The sequence below is a fragment of the Bolinopsis microptera genome, chromosome 9, assembly GCF_026151205.1.
Source record: "Bolinopsis microptera isolate Bmic1 chromosome 9, MBARI_Bmic_1.0, whole genome shotgun sequence".
Lineage (NCBI taxonomy): Eukaryota > Metazoa > Ctenophora > Tentaculata > Lobata > Bolinopsidae > Bolinopsis > Bolinopsis microptera.
In genome coordinates, this window is record NC_087080.1 from 7,136,300 (window position 1) to 7,153,287 (window position 16,988).

The 16,988-nt window shown below is 39.2% G+C and overlaps 4 protein-coding genes across 5 annotated transcripts in view; 3 read left to right on the top strand and 1 right to left on the bottom strand.

Annotated features, from left to right (window-relative positions):
• LOC134820604 (uncharacterized) overlaps window positions 1-16,988 on the top strand; it is a 46,424-nt gene that overhangs the window by 13,773 nt on the left and 15,663 nt on the right. The window contains exons 2-4 of the mRNA XM_063831097.1: window positions 11,439-11,527; window positions 11,786-11,903; window positions 12,196-12,305. Of these exons, the coding sequence (XP_063687167.1) occupies window positions 11,444-11,527; window positions 11,786-11,903; window positions 12,196-12,305 (312 nt within the window). The 5' untranslated portion in view covers window positions 11,439-11,443. The remainder of the gene's footprint in view (window positions 1-11,438; window positions 11,528-11,785; window positions 11,904-12,195; window positions 12,306-16,988) is intronic.
• On the top strand, window positions 2,127-4,433 carry LOC134821351 (uncharacterized protein K02A2.6-like). Its single transcript, XM_063832093.1, has one exon. The coding sequence runs from the start codon at window positions 2,127-2,129 to the stop codon at window positions 4,431-4,433; it is 2,307 nt and encodes a 768-aa protein (XP_063688163.1).
• LOC134821147 (uncharacterized protein ZK643.6-like) lies at window positions 8,670-11,171 on the bottom strand. Of its 2 annotated transcripts, XM_063831816.1 has the most exons (8): window positions 10,624-11,171; window positions 10,295-10,396; window positions 9,995-10,108; window positions 9,741-9,851; window positions 9,516-9,623; window positions 9,286-9,405; window positions 8,997-9,132; window positions 8,670-8,833 (listed from the first exon to the last, which is right to left on the bottom strand). In XM_063831816.1, exons 1-7 carry the CDS (start codon window positions 10,670-10,672, stop codon window positions 9,032-9,034), a joined length of 705 nt encoding a protein of 234 aa, XP_063687886.1. In that variant the 5' UTR covers window positions 10,673-11,171; the 3' UTR covers window positions 8,670-8,833; window positions 8,997-9,031. The 2 variants fall into 2 exon arrangements, with proteins under 2 accessions (XP_063687886.1, XP_063687887.1); XM_063831817.1 differs by lacking the exon at window positions 8,997-9,132.
• LOC134820620 (uncharacterized) lies at window positions 13,222-16,557 on the top strand. The gene is made up of 9 exons (XM_063831121.1): window positions 13,222-13,424; window positions 13,627-13,743; window positions 13,974-14,080; window positions 14,263-14,409; window positions 14,716-14,853; window positions 15,270-15,534; window positions 15,638-15,738; window positions 15,890-16,058; window positions 16,234-16,557. Exons 1-9 carry the CDS (start codon window positions 13,270-13,272, stop codon window positions 16,400-16,402), a joined length of 1,368 nt encoding a protein of 455 aa, XP_063687191.1. The 5' UTR covers window positions 13,222-13,269; the 3' UTR covers window positions 16,403-16,557.

The window sequence follows — 16,988 nt, forward strand, 5'->3', positions numbered from 1 at the left end:
GATTGTGTAACAATTTAAAATACAAGTAATTTACTTTACAGGGCTGTAACAATGGCTATGATAGTAGTAATGCGGTCTGTTATTTATGCTGTCCAGTTTTAGGACTTTATAAAGACAAAGCCTTCAAATGAAAAAAATTAAAGAGCCACAACAGGTTCCAAAATATATCGGATGTAATAAAGCACATTCCACACACTGACCATACTTCTACCAGCAAATTTAAAGACAGGTTGCAATGAATTAAAGACTGCGAAGCCTTTAAAATGATCAAAATTAAAGACACTGAAGCCTTCGCCAAAGTTAACCGTCTTTATATAACAAACTGAGTGTAATAATTTTCCTGTGTGTTGGTTATACAAAGATGGTAATAAATTGGATGGGATTGAATATCCAGGATCATAAGCTCGATTATATGAATCACTCTACACCGCCACAAAACATCACTGACCGGTTCACTAGCCGGTTTCCTCTCTAAATCATACCAAATTTACTGCCACAGCAAAAGCAATCTATGGGCGCAGAAACCGGGGGCAGGGGGCCATCCAGGGCGGTGCCTTTTTCAGCGGGGGCGCCAACAGGCAATGTTGCGCCATTGGGGCCATCGCCCCCCCCCCCCCCCCCTCCCCTCTCCATAAAATATTGACAAGGGGCGAGAATGGACTATATTTGGGTTTTATTTATTTGGCCTATCCGCCATTATTAGCTGCAGTTGAGGTATCTGCAGTGCAGTTAAACTATCAGCATAGTGTTGTCAGCCTATTTTATATACTGTAACTATCTAACGACATCCCCCTTTAGGTTATTCTATGTAATACAGTTCATTGTAAGTTGTTCCTCATTCATTACCTGGTTTCATTGAATAAGTGCAATTACAAGAACCTCACATAATAACCTCAAATTATTTTGTAACATCTATCCTACAGAAGTGTTGAGATATGGCACCAGTCAACGTTATTCCAGCGCTGATGCCGGGTCAGTCCATTCAAGATTGGGGAAGACTGTTTAAGCGAGCAACGGCACTATTTGCATCAGAGAAACAGAAAATTGACTCTCTTCCAGTTTACGTTTGCAGAAATGAAGGAGAAGTGGAGATTGCATTACTGGTTGTAGAAGAAAATACTGATGATGATCTAGATAAAGCACTCAAAAGGTTGAGCGAGCTTGTAGATGGTAAACCATCACGGGTTCTAGCGGCTCAAAAGTTCTTTGATTGTCCTGTTACTGGGGAGCTCAAGACTACATTCTTCATCTTGAAGAAATTAGGGAAAGAAGCAGTATTTTCAAATGATGTTGTACTGCTGAGATTCTTAAGTCTCATACCCTCAGGAGTTAAGTTTCATGAAGATAACAAGGCAAAGATAAAAGCGGATATGACGGATGCGGAATTACTGGAAATGTTTGCGTTGCTACAGCCACAGCTAGACAAAGCCCAAAACCATACTAAGCAGGAGTTGCAGATTAACATAAAGCAAGAGAAAGAGGACGGTTTCGTCTTCGCAGCAGATTTGGAAGAGAATCAGAGACCCACAGACTACACCGGAGAGTTAGATGCCTTGAAAGGTGAATTGGACTCCATTAAGCACTACCTGTTAGACCAGCATGAAGAGAACTGGACAGAGGAAAGAGAATGGGATGAAACTGAAGAGGTGTATTATGGAACAGAGAACAGGCAAAGAAGCACAAGAAGATGCTATACATGTGACAGGCAAGGTCACATTGCCACTCAATGTTTTAAACGTAAATGCAAGGCATGTGGTAAGCTGGGTCACAGTACTCATGAATGTGAGAAGAAGAAGTCAGGAGGATACTCAGGAGGATACTCAGGATCAGGAGGATACTCGAGAGGATCCTCAAGCTCAATGGGACACCCAGAGGGGCAGTCTAGAGGAAACAAACAACGTCCGCAGCAGAAAGACAATGGGAGAAGAGCAAACTTATGACTAGACGGACAGATTCAGTACAATGGTAAAATAGTTGCAGCGAGAATACTCCTGGATAGTGGAGCAAACACATCTCTCATCAGTGCTGAATTGCTTCCTGAACTAGAAGATAAAATTAAAGATGGGGGCTCTATTAATGGGATTGGTGGTAAGCAGAAAACAGGGGACCCAGTGCAGTGTGATGTGATGTTTCACTCGGGATGGACCCAGACTCACTGGATGAAACCTACATTCTTACCCGCCCAGCCGGACTTGGTTATCCTTGGTATGGACTTTATGCAGAAGTTTGGGAAGACCGGATTTGATTGGGAAAAGGGTTGCGTTAAGCTGGGCGAACAGTGGGTATACTGCCTACTCAGCGAGGACAAACAACCTACATACAACATCAACCCGGAGCTTTCTAATGAAGAAGTAGGTAATCTTAAAAACGTGGTAGATGAATTCAAAAATGTTTTTGCATCTAACCCCAAAGCCCCTCGCAAATACAAGGGTCCTCAACACTATATTGTAAGTGAAACTAATAGAGTTAGCTTTGATAAGCCCAGGAGAGTCCCTGAAAAATGGATGGGACACATCAACCGCCAAATTGACGAAATGTTAGAGAATGGGATCATTGAACCGTCTGCATCGCCATACAACAGCAATGTAATCATAGTTGATAAAAAGGATGGGGATAAACGCTTTGTAATTGATTATCGTTCATTAAATAAGGGCACTATTAAAGACTCGTATCCTTTACCTAACATAGACGAGCTTATAGACAAATGCCAAGGCGCAAAATACTTTACGCAACTTGACCTTGCGGCTGGTTACTGGTGTGTGCCTATCGCTGAAGAAGATAGACATAAAACAGCATTTAGCGTGCCGCGTGGTAAATACCAATGTTTAAGAATGGCATTCGGACTCAAAAACTCAGGTCCTACTTTTCAGAGGAATATGGATGCTATTGTGAAGAGTGCTAAGAAGAACATGACTAAGGAGCAGACTCAAGATGGTTCTGGATTGGACGATTACTCTGACAACCTGATATTATTCTCCAGGAATCTGGAAGATCATGTGAGTATGCTTAAGATCGTCATGAATGAATTGAGGAAAATGAACATGTCACTCAGAGTTGACAAATGCGAATTTGGCTACACTAAGATTGACTTCTTGGGATTTGTTATTGACGGAGTTAGTGTGGGTCCTTCTGAAGCTAATATAGATAAAGTCAAGCAGTTCCCTAAACCTAAAAACAAGAAAGAAATCCGGAACAAGATAATGAGATGGTTAAATGAACTCGAGGCTGTTGAGTATGAAGTTAGGTACATCCCTGGAGAATTGAATGGAGTAGCTGACAGTCTGAGCAGAATTGTGGTAAAGACTGACATTAAAACGGAAAGAAGCGATGCAGAAGCAGAAAGTCACATTTATGCTGAGTTGAGTAAAGATGGAGAGAATGACAGCTCATTGAAAAATGCCCAAGAAAACGATGCCTGGATTAAGTGGACTACATCTAGAATACAGAGCAACAAGGTTATCTCTAGAGGACCTTATAAAAACACTAAATATCTAAGTGTTGACAGCTCAGGGCTGTTGTATAAGGGAAGACGTATTGTAGTGCCACCAAGCCTTCAAGATAAAATAATTCAGGAATACCACTGCCAAAGCCATCCCGGGCCAGAGATAACCGCAACCCAAATCAGGGCTAGGTTTTGGTGGAGAAGTTTATCTAAACAGGTAGATGCGTTCACCAAAGACTGTAGAACCTGTATTCAAGCCAAGAGTAGACCTGATAAGGCTGAAATGATAATCACTGATGTCCCTAAACCCCATGAGATGATTTCCTTTGATATAGGCTCAATGCCTAAATCGCCCAAAGGTAATTGTTGTTTCATACTGTGTGTCGACTTATGTACCAAGATGATAAACGCTACGGCTTTGCCCAATCAGACATCTAAGGTCCTCAAAGAAGTATTTTGGGAGAAACATATTGCCTATTATGGAGTACCTAAGATTCTAGTCTCTGACCAAGGCCCTAATGTAGACAAATCAGCCATCAAAGAACTGTGTGATGAGCTTGGTATCGAGAAGCGCCACTCAAGCCCATACCACCCACAGGGGAATGGATCGGCTGAAAGATCAATTCAAACCGTTAAAGACAGACTGCGTGCTATGATAATAGCTAGGCAGATACCTGTAACAGATTGGGATACCCTTCTTCCAGAAGCTGTGTTAGAGATGAACAGTCAAATGAACAAGTCGCTTAAGGCGTCACCATTCTCATGTACTTTTGGTAAAGATGCTAGACTAGCAGTTGATAATTTCTTCCAACTACCAAGTATTACCAATGAGCTCAGTCAAGAAGAGATCTTAGTAGCAGCTAATCACAATCGGGACATGGCCAAGAAAGCATACAAGATTCAACATGACAAGAATGCCTCAAAGGAGAGTAAGGAGTGGAAGCAAGGAGACCGAGTGCTAATAAAGCGTACACATGGTAAACTTAATTAATTAATTAAAATTGAAATTTAAAAACACCACTATTAAGCGTACACTTTTACTCAGCAGTGTCACTACAACTAGTTTACAAAAATACTTTTAAAACTATATATCAAAAGCAAAATAAAGTTCTATGTATAAATTCGTTCATAAAACTTCCAAAAAGCTAATATAATTTAGATAAGTCAAAGAGAGGGTTAAAATTATTAATAAAACATTTTTGCTACCTCAGTGTCAGATAAAGTAAACAAATAAGTCTTCAGTGCGGACTTAAACGCCTCAACAGAATAACATTGTTTAACTGAGTCTGGTAGTGCATTAAAAACTCGTGGACCAACCACACTAAAACTACGATCACCAAAACCCTTGGTTGAACGATAAGGGACTATGAGCCTAACAGTGTGTCCATGGTGAGCATACTTAAACATATCTTGAAGGTACAGTGGCGCTATTCCATTAATAGCCTTAAAAGATAGGAGACATATTTTAAAAATCACTCTTTTAGGTATATTAAGCCAGTGCAATTTATCAAGATCATCGCCTAGGTGATCAAATTTATATTTTCCTAAACATAAAAAGATCTCGCCTAAATGGGTTGATGGACCATTCCACATTGTTAGGAAACTCAGCAATGTCAACTGGGAAATCACAGATTCTAAGGGTAAACATAGAATTTATCACAGTAACCTGATGATGGACGCAGGCACCAGAAAAGAACCCGTTGCAAGCAGAACATCAACAGATACTGAAGAGGTGGAAGCAACAAACACACCAAGAATCCATGAGATCATCATGCCATCGTTACCCACTACCAGTACCATAAAGGCTCCGGATCCTACACTACTGATATCTACTACACCTACATCGCCGGTAGAAAACCTTTTGGATCAGACACTAATAGACACCCTTGATATGCGGAGATTTAGGGAACATGTTCTGTCAGAAAGCCCTGAAGCAATAGAGGATTGCCTAAGGGATCCTGAGGAAACCATTAATGAGACGGGGATCGCTACTGAGGAGAGTACCGAAACTACGGAAGAGGTCGCTACTGCAGAGGTTATACCTACTTCATCTAATGCTACACGCTCAGGCAGAGTCTCTAAAGCTGTAATAGGTAATAGACTCATTGACCAGATTGAATAGACTTTTGAATTTATAAACACTTTTTATTATGACTGTAATCAATAGTGTTTAATGTTATTAATTGATACATTGATAGTTTTCTAAACCTGTTTGTACCGCCAGATTTATATGGTTTTTAGGGGAGATATTGAATTATTTATGATTTTTATTGACCTATTTTGATATGGTTATTATCATTTTTACTATTATTTTTTCGATACCTTTAGGGTATTTGAAATTGACTCAAACAAACCGATGCTATTTATCAATTCTTTTAATTTATTGAACATTGTTAACCTTATACGATTTTAGCTGGGCTTGAAATTTTCATATAGATTTGGGTTTTTCAACTTTTGAAGAGAGGGTGTGATGTCAGCCTATTTTATATACTGTAACTATCTAACGACATCCCCCTTTAGGTTATTCTATGTAATACAGTTCATTGTAAGTTGTTCCTCATTCATTACCTGGTTTCATTGAATAAGTGCAATTACAAGAACCTCACAGTGTTAACTTCTTAATATTGTAGTCACCACTTGCAGTCCAAATTTACATTCATTGCTAGAATTCATTACTTCAAACAAGTTTCCAACAATCTTTCCAGGTTCTCCCTCGCACCTTTTTGAGACCAAATCCTGTGTGCAAGAATAATTAAGAATTTTCAGGACTTCACCCTCAAAACCTTAATGGATTTATCAATTGTTATGTTTACTGGGCTGCGCTCAGCCTGTCATTCCGCCGAATGAATGAACATAATAGCCTGAGGTCCCCAGGTAATTGTTATGTTTGCTTGAGAAATAAGGACTTTATAAATACACTTTTATTAACCGTAGTTGGTAGTATTGATTAAAAGTAGTTTTGGGTTGTCGAACTGTTTGTGCGGGCAAAATCATAAAACATATTAAAAAAGATTGTTTTTATTTTAAAATGATTTTTAATAGCATATCAAAAAATATTTACTGGGCGGCGCTCAGCCTGTCATTCCGCCGAATCTTTATTTGGCGTGCTGAACATAATAGCCTGGGCCCCCAGGTAAAAAATATGTGCTTTATTTATTTTTACCTGAGGACCCCAGTGCAGGCTATTATGTTTATTAACATAATAGAATAAAGATTTGGCGGAATGACAGGCTGAGCGCGGCCCAGTAATATTTATTTACGTCATTGTACTGCAAGCGCACTTGTTCACATTAAGCGCAATTAGAGCTTCAGTTAAAAACAAGGTAAAAATTGTCATACGTTGTATGACCCGCCGCGCACGAGTGCGCGGCTCCCGGCCCTGTATCGTTGAAACTCTACAGGGGTACTGTAGTGAAACGACAGTGTGGGTCACCACGTGATACAAGGTAAAAGCAGCCACGGCCACAAATTATTGCACATGACATAAGATTTTAATAAAATTTAGCAAATCCATGGATTTGCATTCGTGGATTTGCATTCTATTTGATTGACGATGTCAATCCGTCGAGATCGTTGCTCTGCGAAGCAAGAATGCTAGTTCGCGCGGCGCGTCGAAGCGGCGAAGTCCTCCAACATTCTATGCACGAATATTTAATATTTTGGTGGTTACACTTTTTTAAAAAGGTGTTCAAAATTAAATTTGGTATTTTGCGCGCACTTTATGTTTTGTATTTTAATTATTCCATGTCTGCATCAGTCAGAAGCAATTTTTCCCAAATATAGGATTAATTTAAATGTATTTATTACAATTATAGTAATAATTATTTTAAAATAAAACTTAAATTTTAGGCGTGCCGCGCATATTTTCGTCAATTTATAATACATAATATAATTTTTCATATCAAGTATAATATAATTTTAATAACTTGGAAATATTGTTATAGACAACAACCAAACCTATTATCTTTGCTTTGTTAGGTTTACTGGGCGGCGCTCAGCCTATCATTCCGCCAAATCTCTATTCGGAACATAAATATAATATAATAGCTTACCTGAGGACCCCAGGCTTTAATATTGTTAGGCGGAATGACAGGCTGAGCGCCGCCCAGTAAACCTAACAAAGCAAAGATAATAGGTAAATAATAGCCTGGGCTGGGTCCCCATGTAATGAAAGGTCAGTTCTTAAATTGATAACCATTATAATTAACCAACCCCAGTTTAACAAATCTGATTACTTTTGTCTGCCCAGGAAACCTTACTGGCTGGAGCCTAACTTTGAAAGTAAAAGAGATAGCGTCTTCCGGTTTTTTGCAAAATGTTCGTTTCGCAAAAATAACGTTTCCCCCCAGGGGGAAAATTGAAAACAACGTAGATTTTGAATTATCGCAAAAAGTCATATTTTAGGCCTTATAAAACTGCGTAGCTTTAACTTTGCAGATTGTTGTTCTCTGATTGGCTGAATCGTATCACGTGGTACGCGGTACAATTGCATTCTTGGAATATTTGAAGCGTGCAAATGCAATGAACTAGCGAGCGCGCGCGGAGTTCAACATGCTGTGAAAAGGCGATCACCCTGTAGTAATATCGCTAGCCAGTAAGGATTGCTGGGTGCACTGACAAGCTGTTAATGTGCTGTTACGAGCGTACTAAATCACTTTACACATTACAGTCGATTTCGAGATTTTTCTGAAAGGGCCCCCGAGTCTTGTGTGTATCGAGTCGAGTGTATTATCATCCGTACAACTTAGGGCCCCGCAGACCCCGCTATGCGGGAGGCGCCGTACAAGGGGGGCGCAATTTTCCTGAATTTTAGGCCCTATCACTGAAAAAACGTTTGTGTATTTCCCTGTCCAATTTAGCGTTCGGTCGACGCGAAAAAAATATTTGGGGTACCCTTTTTTGCTTCAGGGGGCGCAAAAAGCCTTAGGGGGGGGGGGGGGGGGCGAGAAAAAAGTACCCGACCTTTTTTTTTTTTTTTTTTAAACTTTTTTTAGGGACACAAAAAATTTTTGGGGGGCGCTTTTTGTCACTGAGCGGGGGGGGCGCCAACAGGCAAAGTTACGCCACTGCATCCGTACTGTTATTTTTGTTTTTACTTTTCGTTTAATTGTGTATATTGCATCGCATAATTAATGCCAAATAAACGAATGAAAAGACATGTTTAAATGCATTGATGATTGATAAATAAATGTCAAAACTGAAATTATCGTCGGTTGTTAAATTAATGAAATAGCCATACTGACGCGATTCCTAATAACAATGTCCATCCCACAGAAATGTTTCTGAATTCTGATTAGCAATAATATCCTTAAATTACATTCTCCTCTTCTTCTTCTTCCTCTTCGCCACCTTCACTGCCACTGTCACTGTCACTGCTACCACCACCTCCCGCTAAATAATAATAGAATGGTGATAGTATGAATTAGCCTTGAACTGAACTATGATATAATGTTAAATGTTAATGATTTGTCATCTAAAATTTCTTCATCTAGATGTTCGCTTTCAGTAAGATAATTGTTATTCAATTAATTTATAGAATCAACCAATTGCGTACAGCTGTCTCCCTGTTAAAGCTCAACCTGAACCTGTTTAGCATATTAGCGTTTTGGACATTTCTATCTCTATCTCGACATTTCTAGGGTTGCTTGTTGATCGTTCAGTTCGTGGATCCATTGGAATCTTCCCTCTGACTGATTTTTACAATCATTCATATAGTGATAATGATATCAGACTGAATCATGCATCAGTAAAAAGAATTGAATAACACCATTACTTTTAAAAAGGTGCTTATAAAAGAGCTTTCAATTTTCAGCATTGAAGTTTCTTCGTGTAGATCTACTTACAAGGGCACAGGTTGCATGTTGCAGCACAGTGCGTGTAGGTGTAAGATATGTTGGATTCACATTCTCCCAGCGCAGCCCTTCTTGCACATTCTCCTTCCATTCCTGGACCATCTGCACACTCTGAGAAAAGCTTTCAGTAACATTTTTGCCTGCAATTAGCGGCTTCTAAATCTTAGTTCCGATTGAATTAATCAATATTAAATTTTAATTAAAACTTCAAACTGCATTACCACAAATACCACAGGACCCAGGGCAGTGGGTAATCATCTTGTTGGTCTCAGTGGCACAGTTTCCTTGTGCTGCCCATTGCACACACTGTAATGTGTTATCTCCACAATCTGGTATGAACTGGGTTAAGGACACTGAAAGCCACGATAATCGGAAAAAAGGTTTTTAAATAATTTTATCAAGACCGAAAGTGGCAGAGAATGAAGCTTTTAACTTATCAGTTTAACCTCCACATAATTTGCAGGAGAGAGGACATTTGGTAACCATTAATTTGTCAGTAATGCATTGCCCTGCCGCTGCTTTTGTAGCACAGTTGTAACTGCTTTCATCTCTGCATCCTGACAATTTCAGTGTCATGATTGTTGAAATGAAAAGAAATGTATTATTGTAATTAACAAATTAGTATGAACAGTGATGATGTTAGGCCGTAAACTTCCTCAACAGAAGAAATTAAAGGTTCACAGTTATTTTCACAACTTACCGCAGAACCCACATGTTGCCTTGCAGTTTCTTTCCATTTCCTGATAATTACTGAGACATTTTCCCTGATCTCTCAACATCACACACTCATCCTTCTTCAGTGCATCTGTACAAACTGGGCACATATTTGGTACATCAGAAAATATACATTTTTAATACAGCTAGAACGGTTGGTGTGACTGAGCTTTTGTGCCATAAAACAGTAGGAAAATGTTTCCAACCAAAAAATAAACATAAAGAAACACAATGTTAAAATATCGATTCCTCTGCAAGACTGTCTATATCTTTAAATTGGACTCACCGCAAGCACCACAAGAGAGTTGACACTGACTGTAGAAGTCGGGTTTCATGCAGGAGCCAATGAGCGCGTAACTCGCACAATACGACTGTTTGTCTTGACAACCTGGAGATTATAAGGGTGATCAGTACTACTAGCCTACAGCCGGTAACTTGGTGAATAGACCGTTTGGAGGACTATATCTCCTAAAGATCCAGGCACTACAGAGGGTACTACACTGGCTTCGATTGCCTCCCTTTTCCCTGGGTTGTACTAAATGTGCATTTTGAGAAACAATCTTATAAATTACTATGTGCACAACACAAAATGATGATTTGAATGCTATGTAATACCTTGAGCAGCAGCCACAAAGAAGAAGGATGTCGCAAAAACAAACAACATCTCAGCTGAGGAATCTCAAGATGTATGTATCGGCTGAACGTTTGGGATAGTAAAGTCAGTACTAACAGTCGTGATGTTTTATAGTTCCTACGGCAACTACTTAACATGATCCTCACGAAATCTGTAAACATGATGTAAAAAACATAAAACTAATTTTCTATCGTTGATTACCATTTTGCTGCTGAAAAAATCTTCTCCGAATAGAATTCACATTGCTCCTTGAACATAGCCCGCGTTGATTTTACCATTGTGTTAAACCAAAGCTAAGTCTCAATGCTGGCTCACTAATAGCCGCTAAACACATTGCTCCTTCACAAAACGTATTGTCCCTTTGTTTTAGCCACCTGTGAAGTTTAGTTGATGTTTAACAGTTCCTCTGAACAAGGACTCGTAAAATCGATTACAACCTCAAATAAAGCTGTACTATATCCTTGCTAGGTGTTATATAGCTCTGTAGATTGGATTACTACTGCGAAATTCATTCTGTATTTATTCTGGACAAAAATTGAAAGATGAGTAAAATTATTCTGAGATTACAGAATACAGATACTAGGGTTATGGGAATCCTTTTTTTGTATTTTCTTTATGAAAACGGATGTTTTTCGGGTTACCAAACAAGCTATTTCCTTTGGATCACAAATCCAACTTGGTGTTCATGAAATTATTGGATATTATCATTAATCATCTGTTGCAAATGGTTATCACTGATTTCTTGTTTTTAAAAGATAACGACTATGAGAGATAACACATTACACTTTACTACAGCAGGTAATGACAGTGTTAGCAGAGGTATGCACACCTCCACAAGTCAGACGAGTGGACAGATACCAATCTATACTCGATTACCCGCTTTCTGTAAGACAATATTCAATATTTAATTAGTGTTTAATTAGTTAATTACTAATTAGTTAATCTGTGCTACTAGTTTTAATATATTTCAGCAATTTGAAGAAAACTGTTAATTTAATTCGAAGTGAGTGTTTATTTAAGTGTGAAAACTTCGGTGCAGTCTTATATTAATGTGATCCTCATTGTAAAAGTAATATTATCATTTGTTTCTTCCACTTTTTCCTCCTCTTTTTATACCACAGCTGATTGAGTATGCTCCTTCAGAAAAACCGAGATGAAAGACGAGCGGAGCACAAGTCTTCAAAGCAAATGTTTCCTCCTATAAAGGATGGAATGGTAGTGGAACTACCGTCCACTTCCCCTAGGAAATCTAAATCATCAGGTGAGTTTACCTCACAATTATTAGTTCTATTTTAGCCGAATAACTATCTGGTTATGGAATGTAGTGAATGTAGTGGACCATGACCACTTGATCGGGTAATCAAATTATTTGTACCACTTTTTAATGTGTTTGTGAGGGTTATTGATCATGATTTGTTCATAGTTACTAGTGTATTATTACTATAGTTACTGAGAGTGTTATTATACATAGTTACTGAGAGTGTTACTACAGTTACTGAGAGTTTTACTATAGTTACTATAGTTACTTTAGTTACTGAGAATATTATCATCAGGAGCAAAGTCCCGGCCGAGTTCAGCTATATTTTTTGAAGCAGCTAAAACGTTCCACACTAGTAAAGGTCATAATAAAGAGCTACGACAGCGGCTGATGGAGTCTCACATGGTAAGATTATTTTACATACCTTAGTCCTTACATACCTTACATACCTAACATACCTAACATACCTAACATACCTAACATACCTAACATACCTAACATACCTAACATACCTAACATACCTAACATACCTAACATACCTTACATACCTTACATACCTTACATACCTTACATACCTTACATACCTTACATACCTTACAATTTACATACCTAACATACCTAACATACCTAACATACCTAACATACCTTAAATACCTTACATACCTTACATACCTTACATACATACTATTCATACATACTATACAATATACATACATGCACATTGCACTGTTGACTTGTGAATCTAGAATTTAGGTCAATTTTCCAAGTCTCCTGTTGCAAGGTTGCTAGCTTGGTTACTCCTTACAATTTAAGGTTATTTTTACTCGTGGTGTATAAATAGCGCACGGGTGGCGGTGACAGTAAGGCAACAATTGGGTTAAAAATTTAGTTAGAAATAGTCAGCCACATTAACCGGGAATTCTACTCAGAAAATTCATTGAGGACCCGCTGAAAACCAACTTTATCTCGACTACTTATTAAATCTAGACTATAAGACGCTTCTAAAGCGAGATTTTATATTAGCATATATATCTTAAAAGAAGGAAAATTAAACCGTTTATTTTGCTCGAAAAGTTTGTCACACCTAAAATTTGATTGACTTGGTAAAAACCATTGTGATCTTTCAAAGGCTATCCATTTTGACGACTTCTTTTCGGTTTTCACCTGGCCACGTCAAAAGTCGCGACCTCTAAACCTCATTCCTTTGTTTAACTACGAAATATTCTCCGCACTAAACTCACCTGGCAAGCCCGGCTTTGTGGTGTTAATGGAATTTACTTTAAACTACTGTCAAATCCAAACCCACCTGGCACAGCTAAAACAAGCTTTAAAACACCTCGCAATCTCACTATCTGACATTATTTCAACAATGATTTTGTTTCTGATTCTGATCGTCTCGGCTGCTGCCTTTGACAAAGCAGGACTTAAGTCCGGTCTTCAGTCAACTGAAGGACAACTCAGGCTGTTCCGACAGTGGACTGACAAAGAACACAGTGTCTACAGTGCTAAGGAAAAGAAATTCAGGTATGGGGATTTCTTTTAATAGTTTTGTATTATTATGGGAGACGTTTTCTTTTTGAAATATAGTAATACCCCGATTTACTGCGGAGTTTGAATGGAATATAAAATACTGTCACTTATTAAATAATGTTCGTATTCGGATAGTACACTCTCTATAAATGATTTAACTAATATTATTAATCTAACAATGTCACACTGGTGCCAGGTTCCGAGTGTTCAGGAAACATCTCCAAGAGATAGTAGCTATTAACGATGCTCAGGATGACTACGAGTTGGATGTTAACTTCATGGCTGGTCTGACCGAGGAGGAACAGTCCCATTGGTAGGTGTTTAATTACATTCTTATAACCTCTGATACATTATTTGAGAGGCAACAGATACTGGGATTGTGATGATGTGATTTTTCTATACGTACACTTTTCGTTTAACCAGAGAGGCCTGGTATGTAGAGCTTCTAGTCTTCTGCTGTAAAAATATACCAGCTATATTCAGACTATTAGTTCTTCAGAAATCCTCTGAAATTTCAAGTCATCCTTGATCATTGAACCTCAGGTACGGTATCAACATCACAGCTCTCCCCGCACCGGTACAAGAGGCTGACGACAGTGTGCTCCTATCTAACGGACCTACCGCTGGAAGTAAACTGTGGAGAGAGGAAGGTAATGATGATAAGTACACGTGACACCGTTTTGTTGTGTAACTTTTCAATCAGAACTATAACTTTTCAATTAGAGCTATAACTATCTACAGACTACAAGTCCTATCTTATGATAAGTGATACCATGACGCTAATTTACACACAGCTGTCAGTATCTATGATATAACAAGTCATTCTTCTCAGGAAAAGTTACCGGAGTCAAAAACCAAAAAAGTTGTGGTTCATGCTGGACTTTCGGTGGAATGGTTGCTTTTGAGGGACACTACGCTATCAAAACTGGTGGTCTAAAGAATTTCGCTGAGCAGGAATTTCTGGACTGTGTTTATGAGGGTTAGTAACTTTTTAGGTGTTATTTTCTAGAGCCTTCAATCTAGTTATAACACGTGGGCTATTTTGAGGAAATCATTGTTTACTATCATAACATTATAACTTATCTAACCTTATAACGTCGTAATAATAATGATAATTTGATCGGCTGCAGTCAGGGAGCCCATTTCTTGTCTAATTGCTACAGCCCTTTTGCTACAGTTTTTCAAAGAGTCGCTACCATTCGCACCATACCATGGCTATGTAAGTATGTACATCATCCAGCAACATACTCTTGCCCATAATAAATCAATTAAACAATCCAATCAGGACAAAGAGATGGTTGTCAAGGAGGATGGTATTGGCTCGCTTTTGACATGATCAAGAAGACCCAGCATCTCTCTTTAACGAAGGACTACCCTTATGTAGCTCGGGATGGCAGGTGTCAGACCAAGAGTAAACCTAATGGTGAGAGCTTTTATCTTTTTCTCTTATCCTGCTCTCTTATCTTGTTCTCTTATCGAGTTTCAAAGTGGTTTTGTCTTATTTTGAGTATTGTTTTAGGGTCTGCCCACACTACGCCTCTATTCCCCGAGAGTTTCCACGCCAACTGGCGGGAGCTCTGCCCACACTACGCGCCTCGTTGTGTGAATCCAGTTTTTTTAACCCACGCCATGTGGCCCGTCAAAACATGGCGTAGTGTGGGCAGACATTCGGGGAATAGAGGCGTAGTGTGGGCAGACCCTAAGAGGGCTTTCGACTATTCGCGTCTTTTAGATTTTGATACTTCAGTAGTTTACCGGTCATAGAAACGTGGTGGCATGAATCTTTGCCGAATCTATCTCCCTCAATACATATGAGAGAAAAAATATCACACCTTTCAGGTATGAAGGCTGCTCAAGTGATTGAAACAGTGCGACCTCGCCGATCTAGTGGGGACGGTAGTCTGGTACAGGCCTTGAACGAGGGACCCGTTGCCATGGCCTTCGAGATCAAGGGAGGATTCAGCTACTACAAGACCGGAGTTCTGTCAGTGAGGAACTGTGGTAGCACACCTCATCACGCTATGGGAGTCACTGGATACACTCCTGAATTCTTCGAGATCAAGAACAGTTGGGGCGCTCATTGGGGAGATGGAGGCTATGTTAGGTGAGTGTGGTTCTGGTTAATACAGGGTGTACCGCATGTAGTTAAGAGAAAATTTGTCTGCAGTTGCATTGTGGAGATAAAATAACAATATCTCTGTTTTCAGGTTCGACAGGAAGATTGAGAACATGTGTGGTATTTCAAACTGGCTGGCTTACCCCAGACTCAAAAAGACTGGGGATGACTCTGATGATGTTGTCCCTACTGGTAAGCTAACCTCTCCCCTCACCCCTCATCCCTCCCCCTCCCCCCTCAAAAGATATGATTAATACGATAATAATTCAACATTTTGAATCGGAGTCTGAAATTTCGAACTTTTAAATACTAAGTTATAATGATATTATCTCTCCCTCATCAGAGGATGACGGTGGTGATGACGGTTGTGTAGACAAAAACGAAAGATGTGATGAGTGGGCTAAAAGGGGCGAGTGTAAGGATAACTACAGGTATATGGGACTCAACTGCCAAAAAGCTTGTGGAATCTGTGGTTGTAACGATGCCCCTTCCTTAGCTGAACGCTGTCCTGGGTAATTGTAACCGGCTTTGATTTGATTTATACCCCGGCTACGAAACTAAACATTGGCACCTGAATTTTGAACTTTTAATTTGAAGCTGAAGCTTTTTCTAGCCCAGTCCCACTTAATTTCTCGTAAAGTAAGATTAGTAATGTTAAATCTCAGTTAAATAAGGTTCTCAAACCAGGTGGAAGGATAAAAATTACTGTAAGGCTGGCTACGTAACCTTCATGAAGTATATGTGCAAGAAGACGTGTGGACACTGCGAAGGTGATGACGAAGGTGATGACAACAAGTGTCCTGAAGGTCTCAAGTTCTGTAATGGCGAGTGCCAGCATGAGCACTTATGCCATTAACTCACCACGTGTCATGACGTCACACACCACGTGTCATGACGTCACGCACCACGTGTCATGACGTCACGCACCACGTGTCATGACGTCAAAAACTACGAGACGAATACCTCTGTGATTCAGTTCTCTTCAGTTTGACTATGATCTGTGAACTATAACTACGTGTTTTACTTGTATCTAAAATAATAAAATACTGTGATATGGAACTGTAAAGTCTCCCTTGCCAGTGTCTAGTATTCGCTAAATATGCCTAGTATTCGCTAAAATATGCCTTGTATTCGCTAAAATATGCCTAAATAGTATAACTGTCGCTGCCACCTTCTTAACTTGAGCTGCTCAAGTAGTGTATACTTATAGTGCGCTGTACGGACAACAGTCTAACCACAAGTTACTGGGAATATTGCGGAAAGAAATTCTTGTTGATTTACCAGAATTTTGGTATATTGACCCAGAAAACAAATTTGTTGTGTCAAATAAATGGTACCTAAATTGTAGTTAACTGTGCAGTGCTATAATAATCAAGGTTACAAATACGTCTGATTTTAAGCAAAAAATACGTATGCATTAAGTCCTGAAGAAAATACGCGCA

Bases quoted from the DNA above. Each gene is read 5' to 3' on its own strand.
- LOC134820620 (XM_063831121.1), top strand. From the start codon at position 13,270: ATGATTTTGTTTCTGATTCTGATCGTCTCGGCTGCTGCCTTTGACAAA. The intron at 14,854-15,269 runs GTGAGAGCTTTT...CACACCTTTCAG, and splicing joins GACCAAGAGTAAACCTAATG to GTATGAAGGCTGCTCAAGTG. The intron at 15,739-15,889 runs GTAAGCTAACCT...CTCCCTCATCAG, and splicing joins TGATGATGTTGTCCCTACTG to AGGATGACGGTGGTGATGAC.
- LOC134821147 (XM_063831816.1), bottom strand. From the start codon at position 10,672: ATGTTGTTTGTTTTTGCGACATCCTTCTTCTTTGTGGCTGCTGCTCAA. The intron at 10,397-10,623 runs GTATTACATAGC...TATAATCTCCAG, and splicing joins CTTTGTGGCTGCTGCTCAAG to GTTGTCAAGACAAACAGTCG. The intron at 10,109-10,294 runs GTGAGTCCAATT...ATATGTGCCCAG, and splicing joins ACTCTCTTGTGGTGCTTGCG to TTTGTACAGATGCACTGAAG.
- LOC134821351 (XM_063832093.1), top strand. From the start codon at position 2,127: ATGTTTCACTCGGGATGGACCCAGACTCACTGGATGAAACCTACATTC.